This window comes from Emiliania huxleyi, assembly GCF_000372725.1.
Source record: "Emiliania huxleyi CCMP1516 unplaced genomic scaffold EMIHUscaffold_56, whole genome shotgun sequence".
NCBI lineage: Eukaryota > Haptophyta > Isochrysidales > Noelaerhabdaceae > Emiliania > Emiliania huxleyi.
The window spans coordinates 44,959-52,272 of NW_005197803.1; the positions used below are offsets into that span (position 1 = coordinate 44,959).

Genomic DNA, 7,314 nt, shown 5'->3' on the forward strand with positions numbered 1-7,314 from the left:
ACCAAGATGCGCTGCACCTCGTCCTCGGACAGCCGCGGAGCGCCCGCGCGCGCCGCCTTCTGCGCGTGCGCCGCCGAGATGTTGACGGGCGGGATCTGCCCCCAGCGTCCGTCCGCAGCGAGCCACTTGGCCTGGAGGAGGAAGGGGAGGGGGGGGAGGGGGGGGGGGGGCGTGGTTTCGTCAGGACGGGGTTTCTCCCCATATCTCCCCATATCTCGCGCCGAGAGGGCCGATCCAAGAGGCGCGTTGGTGGGTACGCGGGGGGCGGAGGCGTCTCGGAGGCGTCTCGGAGGTGTCTCGGAGGCGTCTCGGAGGTGTCTCGGAGGTGTCTCGGAGGCGTCTCGGAGGCGTCTCGGAGGTGTCTCGGAGGTGTCTCGGAGGTGTCTCGGAGGTGTCTCGGAAGGGTCCCGCGCCTCCTTGACGTCGAGCGAGACGCCATGCCGCTCGAGCTGGTCGCGCAGCCTGTCCGCCGTCTTGTAGTCGCTCGTGTAGCGCGCCTGCTCGCGCTCCCGCACCAGCCGGTTGATCTCGGCGTCGTCGAGCGACGCGGCGCCCGACTTTGCCGCCTTTTGCGCGTGGATCTCCGACACGTTGACTTGCGTGATGGAGCCGGACCGGCCGTCCGCGGCGCGCCACGTCTTGGCCTGGTCGTCGAGCGTCACCCCGAGCTTGGCCAGCTGCTCGCGGAGCCGGTCCGCCGCGTCAAAGTCGCGCGAGAAGCGCGCCTGCTCTCGCTTGGCGACGAGCGCCCGGACTGTCGAGTCGTCGGTGGCGCCGCCCCCGGCGCCCGCGCCGGTCCGCTTCGTGGAACCCCCCTCTGCGTTCCTATGCCGCGACGGCGGCGGGTGCGCCGGCGGCGGCTCCGCGGGCGCCCGCCGCACGACCGACGCCCACCCCACGCCGCCGCCGTCCAGCTGCCCGTTGGTCGCCGCGGCGGGCGCCGCCACTGGCGGCGCCGCCGGCGGCGGCGCCGCGACGCCAAGGCCAGCGAGGAGGCCGCCGCCGAGCCCGTCGTTTAGCGGCGGCAGCGACACCGCGCGGGTCGCTGTCGGCAGCGCCGACGGCAGCTCGCCGCCGCCGCGCCGCCCGCCCCCCACGGCCGCGTCCTTTGGCGCCGACGCCGCCGCGGCGCGCAGCGCGAGCTCCTCGTCTGCGAGCTGAGCGACGATCCGCTCCCCGACGAGCCTGGCGATGCCCTCGCAGCTGGCGCGCACCTCGGCCTCGGCCGCGCCCCGCTTGGCGTGCTGCGTCCACAGCGTCCAGAGCACCTTGAGCAGGTCGGTGAAGGTCATCATGAACGGCAGGATCCACTCGCGCACCGCGTAGTCGGCCGACGGGATCTCGCGCAGCTGCAGCGACTGGACCAGCATCTGCTTGCCGTGCGAGCCCGGGTTGGTCTCGAGGCACTGGCGGATGGTCTTGCCGTCGGTGAAGTGCCGGTTGATCTTCTGGCACAGCTGCGTCACCACCTGCATCTCCTGCTCCGACATGACCACGACGCCGGGGAAGCGCTGGATCAGGTGCGTGTAGATCTCCTCGAGCCGGAAGAAGCCCTGGAAGAGGGACGCCTCGCCGGGGGAGTAGGTGGGCGTGTAGATGCCCGGGTTGCACAGCGCGTCCTTGTACACCGTCTGGAACTGCAGCAGCAGGTTGAGCAGCAGCCACTCCACGCGGTCCTGCTCCGTTGCGGACTCTGGCGGGTAGGCCATCGACGCGCGCATCGAGCCGGGCTGCGCCTCCGTCTTGGCGTCGTACGGCGGCAGCGACTGGACGTACGACATGACCTGCACCGAGTGCAGCAGCATCGGCTGGAAGAGCAGCACGCGCGCCGCGTGCGAGATCTGCACCACAAACTGCTGCACCTCTGCGGGCGTGGTCTTGCCCGCCCCCTGCTGCAGCCCCTGCTGCACGCGCTGCAGCCAGACGAGCATCTGCACGTGCTGCAGCGCGAAGAGCTCGTACTTTGCGCGCGCGAAGACGGGCGACTGCAGCTCCTTGCCCAGAAAGTTCGGGTCGTGCAGCGTGTTGAGCTGGTTGGCCAGCGCGGACAGGTGCTGCTGGAAGGTTTGCAGGTCGCACGGCGACGGCTGCCCGCCGAGCATGCGGAGAGGGCCGTCGAGCTGCGCGAGCTGCACGAGCATTCGGATGACGGAGCCCATGTGGGGCGCGGACGCGGCGCCCTGCAGCACGCTGAACGTCGCCTGCAGCTGCGCCTGCTCCATCGGCTGCGACATCTCTGGCAGCAGCGTGTCGTCGCTCGGGAGCGGCGGCAGCTCTGGCGCCGCCAGCGCGCCAGTCGCAATGTCGGTGAGGCAGGAGAGCAGGCCCTCGTGCGGCGCCCAGGCCGCCTCGGGCAGCACGATGTGCTCGCCGCCCTCGACGAGCAGCGAGGCGAGCGGCGCCAGGGGTGGCGGAGCGGCGCCAGGGGCGCCTATGGTGGCGGGCACGCGCACGGCGTCAGGAGCGCGCTCTCTGCGACGGCGCGGCAGAGGCGCGCACCCTGCAGCACGCTGAAGCTGGGCCCAGTTCCCTGGAGCATGGCGGCAAACGTCTCGCTCATCTTCTGCCGCAGCCGCGCGTCGGCCGTCGAGGCCACCCCAGCCTCGATGAGCTCTCTCTGAATGACGTGCTCGCGCTGCAGCTGCACGTTGCTCGCGACCGCCTCCAGGACGGCGCGAGGGTCCGCGGCGGCGAGCGGCTCTGCTGCGGCGAGCGGCGCGGTCACACGGTTGCCCGAGCCGCCGCCGCGGCGCGAGCCGCGCGAGCCGCGGCTGCGCGCCGCGGCGAGGCCCTCGCTCACGCAGGCCATCAACTCGCAGCGCTGCCCACCCTGAAGAAGAAAATCAAGCCAGCCATCCACGAGCCTCGTCGTCCCCTCGTCACCGGGAGGGAGGCGGGAGCCACCCAAACGGCGCTGTCTGAAGAAATCTGCTGGCCGAGGTGCGAGGTGCGATACCTACCCACCTGCGACCGGCAAGCACATACACCTCAACTCGGAGCATCCCATACTGTACGAGCCGTCTTCCGCCAAGCAGCAGCGCCGGCTGTTTTGCTCTGCCCGCCTGCCCTGCGCGGAGAGAAAGAATTTAAACAAAACAACTCTCTCTCACAGCACACAGGCTCGACACAGGTGCGAACTGGCGCGTGCTAGGAGAGAAAGAAAGGGGAAACAATAGAAAGAAAGGCGGGGCGGCGGCGGCGCCACGCCCACGGACGCGGGAGGACTGTGCATAGGACGGGGGGCGCGGAGAGATGAATGGCAGATGCAAGAAAGAATGGCCAGACGCCTCTCCAGAGCCACTATCGACGCAGCCCCGCCCGCCGTCGAGGTGGGGAGAGCTCTCCGCCGCGGCCGAGTGGGGGGAGAGAGAGCGAGCCCTCCGTCTCCGTCCCCCGTCCGTCAAAGAGTGCAACGCACACTTGGACATGCGCTCCCCCCAGGTAATGTGAAGAGTAGGTGTATTGTTGGCAAACAAACAAGACACAGAGCTATGTGAAGAAAGAGTAGTGTAGTGTTTTTGTGTGAAGAGTAGTGTCACTGTGCGATTTCGGGGCCCGCGGCACCATCACCGAGTCGATCAACGCCGTCAAGCTCGTCAAGTCCAAGGGCTGGGGCGTCATGTGCTCGCACCGCTCGGGCGAGACGGAGGACACCACCATCGCCGACCTCGCCGTCGGCCTCTGCACCGGCCAGATCAAGACGGGGGCGCCATGCCGCTCGGACCGCCTCGCAAAGTACAATCAGCTGATGCGCATCGAGGAGGAGCTCGGCTCGAAGTGCACGTACGCCGGCGCCACCTGGAAGAAGCCGGCGTGGATGGCGCCGGGCGGGGTTGACGCCCCGGCCGCGCCCGTCTACCGTGCGGCCAAGCCGGCAGCGGAATTGGACGGCACGGGGGGGCTCCTGGGATGGTTTGAGAGCAAGACAGGGCTGGACCTCAACAACGACGGCTTCGAAGGCGACCAGCCCTCGACCGGCCGCTAGGGGATGCATGGGCGGGACTGAAGAGGCGAAGCAGCTGGCGGCGAGCCCCGCCCCGTGCAGACGAGGGTGCGCACAAACGGCGAGCAAATGTTGTCAAAAAGCAATAGAGACGGCCCTCAACCGGTGTAGAGTATCTGTGAACAGTTCAGACACGCCTCGACGTGCCGCTTACGACACGCTCTCGCGGTCTGCCGTCTTCACACCCCCACTCTCCGCACGACCGGCACGCCGGCGCTCTCACGGCCTCTCATGCGTCGCGGACGGTGCGTCGTCGCGGTGTGCGCCGTGCGGCGCGCGCGGTGTGGCTCGTCGGTGCACGGCGGGGGGGAGCGCCCCATACTAAGCGCTGTTTTTCGTTTTGCACGTTGGACGTGCACTCGGCGGAGAGCTCTCCCCACACCTCGACGGCGGGGCTGCGTCAATAGTGGTTCTGGAGAGAGGCGTCTGGCCGTTCTTGCATCTGCCAACATCTCTCCGGCCGCGCCCCCCGTCCGTGGGCGTGGCGCCGCCGCCGCCCCGCCTTTCTTTCTATTGTTTCCCCTTTCTTTCTCTCCTAGCACGCGCCAGTTCGCACCTGTGTCGAGCCTGTGTGCTGTGAGAGAGAGTTGTTTTGTTTAAATTCTTTCTCTCCGCGCAGGGCAGGCGGGCAGAGCAAAACAGCCGGCGCTGCTGCTTGGCGGAAGACGGCTCGTATGGGATGCTCCGAGTTGAGGTGTATGTGCTTGCCGGTCGCAGGTGGGTAGGTATCGCACCTCGGCCAGCAGATTTCTTCAGACAGCGCCGTTTGGGTGGCTCCCGCCTCCCTCCCGGTGACGAGGGGACGACGAGGCTCGTGGATGGCTGGCTTGATTTTCTTCTTCAGGGTGGGCAGCGCTGCGAGTTGATGGCCTGCGTGAGCGAGGGCCTCGCCGCGGCGCGCAGCCGCGGCTCGCGCGGCTCGCGCCGCGGCGGCGGCTCGGGCAACCGTGTGACCGCGCCGCTCGCCGCAGCAGAGCCGCTCGCCGCCGCGGACCCTCGCGCCGTCCTGGAGGCGGTCGCGAGCAACATCGCCCCGAGGTTAGGTTAGGTAGCCCCGAAACAAACAAACAAGCAAAGGGGGAGGGAAAAAAACAGCGGGGGCGGGGGCCCACACGATTCCAGAAATGGTTGTGTCCCCGCTCCTCGCTCGCCCGGGCGGAGGGCATGGCCGCGGAGGAGGCGAGTACACGCTGCCAGGCCTTCCGCAGACAGCCTCTTGGGCAGACTGAGGGTCGGCTTTGCGTGGCGTGGCCCGTACGCTGCGCTGCGCAAAGCTGCGTATGCGGAGGGAGCATCCTGTGCTTCCACCGGGAAGTGCGCACCTCCTGCAGCTGGTGGAAGGCCGTGCCGCCGCTCGCCTGCTCCGTGGACAGGGCGGGGAGGCGGTGCCGCAGCGCCGCAGCGTCCGCTGCACGCCGGTGCAGCACTCTGCTGCCTGGTGGGCAGCATGCTGGTGCTGTGCGCGACGTTTTCGAGGCTGCAGTGGCGCTGCACCGCAAGCCACGGCGAGTGGCACGCAGCATGCGCGGCGCCGCGCTTGGCCCGGACAGCGCCAGAGAGTGCCCTCGATGGGCCAGCCTGCGCGGCGCGAGCGCCGCACAAGCTGACGCATCGTCTGCCATTCTCTGGTCGACGGCGGTCAATCTCACGATTGTCGATCAAAACCGGCGGGCTTTGTGACGCCGTTTACGCAATCGTTTTTTTGGCTTCGCTTTCTCTTTTGCTTGTTTTTATTTCGTTTTTTCTTTTACGAAGCGACGGAGGCGGGGGCGGGCGGGCGCTAACTACGGGCAACTACATGTCGAAGGTTCGAGGTCGACTACTCGCCGCCTGGGTCGTTTGGGGCGCGCGGCTCCGTCGAGGACCGGGCGCGCCCCTTTCCCGGCGCGGCGTAGGTCCCACTCTGACGTATAGAGGGGAAGCACGGACAACGGCCCAACTCGTCAATTCCACTCATCTTCTGGTGCCTAGCCCCGTGCAGCGGCGGTCCGGCAGGCTGCCCCCAAGGCCCCCTGGGCCGCTGCGGGTTTTGGAGTTATGCTTTGGCACAGCTTCGGCGATGGCGGCCCCTCTCTGGGGCTTGCATAGGCGGGGAGTCTCCCTCGCTGGTCTCCTCATTCCCTTTTTTCTTTTTCTTTTGAGCTGGGTGTGCCGCCGCGCGGCGCTCGCGCGGCGGCGGTGTGTGTGTGTGTGTGGTGGTGGTGGTGGTGGGGGGGGGGGGGGGGGGGCTCCGGGGCCCCCAGAAAAAAGGCCCGGCGAAAATTGGCTCCCCGAGGGGGAAACAAGAAGGGGGGATGGGCGGTCGGCGTCGAGTAGAGCGGCAGGCGCGTACGGGGTAGCCGTCACTTTCCTGCCTCACAAGGGCGGGGCTGTCCCGGAAAGTGAGAGACGCCGGGCAGCGTGGCGCATCATTGAACCCTCCCATACGTGCTCGTGCTCCTCCTACGCTGTCCCATCTCCTCATCTCTTTCCCACCTAGGCGGGGCGGGGGTTGGGGGGGCGGCGGGCGCGGGTGCGAGGTGCGGTGCGGTGCGTGCAATCGTGTGTTTGGCGTCATGTCGTGTGTGCCTTCGCTTGTACCTATTAACAACGAAGTCTAGCTCAAAAAAAAACTTCCCCCCCATCATTCGAAATAGTGATCTGATCACCCGAATACCACGTTCGGATCGCTCCTCATCGCAAACCCCGTCAGCGCCTACGGGTATGTTCGTAAGAGCTACATACACAGAAATCAAAAACAAATGACGTGTGAGTGTTAGAGTTGTTTGGTATTGCTAAAAATCTCTCAGAAATCATCAGTCTTGGTCCCGGTGAAACAACATTTGCGCGCTCCTGTCGCCGCGCACATGCCACCAGCTTCGCAGCGCAGCACCGCCTACAGCATGTACTCCGCGAGACGGTCCTTCCTATCACCTCCAGGGCCAGGCGCCTACCAGCGTGGCGTCAACGACTCCACGCTCATGCTCGGCGATAGAGCCAAAGCGTTCCACGGCGACGGCTTTGACCAGTCAAGGGCGCTGCTCAAAGAACGCACCGGACGGCCAAGTCCTTGTGACTACAGCCCATCGACGCTGCGCTCGGGCCGCGGGTTGTGGAGCGGGCGGAGTAGCAGCATTGGCCTGCCTCTCTTGCCTCCGCCGAACCGAAACCCGGGCCCTGGAGAATACAGCCCAATGAGACCGAGGGCGGTGGGCAAGAGCTTTGGTGCGGTTCCTTTGCACGCACGTGCAGCGGGCCTGCTGTGGACTGAGCCGCGCCCTCCGGCGCTTGCAGGCGGCGACGGCTTCAACGAGGAGACACTTCGAATGAAA

At 67.2% G+C, this 7,314-nt stretch overlaps 3 protein-coding genes across 3 annotated transcripts in view; 2 read left to right on the forward strand and 1 right to left on the reverse strand.

Moving 5' to 3' along the window:
• Positions 1 to 2,824, reverse strand: part of EMIHUDRAFT_464758 (hypothetical protein) — a 4,486-nt gene extending 1,662 nt beyond the window's left edge. The window contains exons 1-3 of the mRNA XM_005765189.1: positions 2,500 to 2,824; positions 423 to 2,431; positions 18 to 131 (exon numbers count right to left, since the gene is read on the reverse strand). Coding sequence (XP_005765246.1) covers positions 18 to 131; positions 423 to 2,431; positions 2,500 to 2,809 — 2,433 coding nt within the window. The 5' untranslated portion in view covers positions 2,810 to 2,824. The remainder of the gene's footprint in view (positions 1 to 17; positions 132 to 422; positions 2,432 to 2,499) is intronic.
• Positions 2,825 to 3,426: 602 nt separating this feature from the next.
• EMIHUDRAFT_213013 (enolase) lies at positions 3,427 to 3,985 on the forward strand (the record flags this gene model as incomplete). The annotated part of the gene is made up of 2 exons (XM_005765190.1): positions 3,427 to 3,446; positions 3,529 to 3,985. 2 exons carry the CDS (start codon positions 3,427 to 3,429, stop codon positions 3,983 to 3,985), a joined length of 477 nt encoding a protein of 158 aa, XP_005765247.1.
• A 2,864-nt stretch (positions 3,986 to 6,849) lies between these two features.
• The window catches only part of EMIHUDRAFT_452072 (hypothetical protein), a gene marked incomplete at its 5' end in the record, with an annotated part of 2,415 nt that continues 1,950 nt past the window's right edge, over positions 6,850 to 7,314 (forward strand). Inside the window, one exon of the mRNA XM_005765191.1 lies at positions 6,850 to 7,212. Within this exon, the coding sequence (XP_005765248.1) occupies positions 6,850 to 7,212 (363 nt within the window). The remainder of the gene's footprint in view (positions 7,213 to 7,314) is intronic.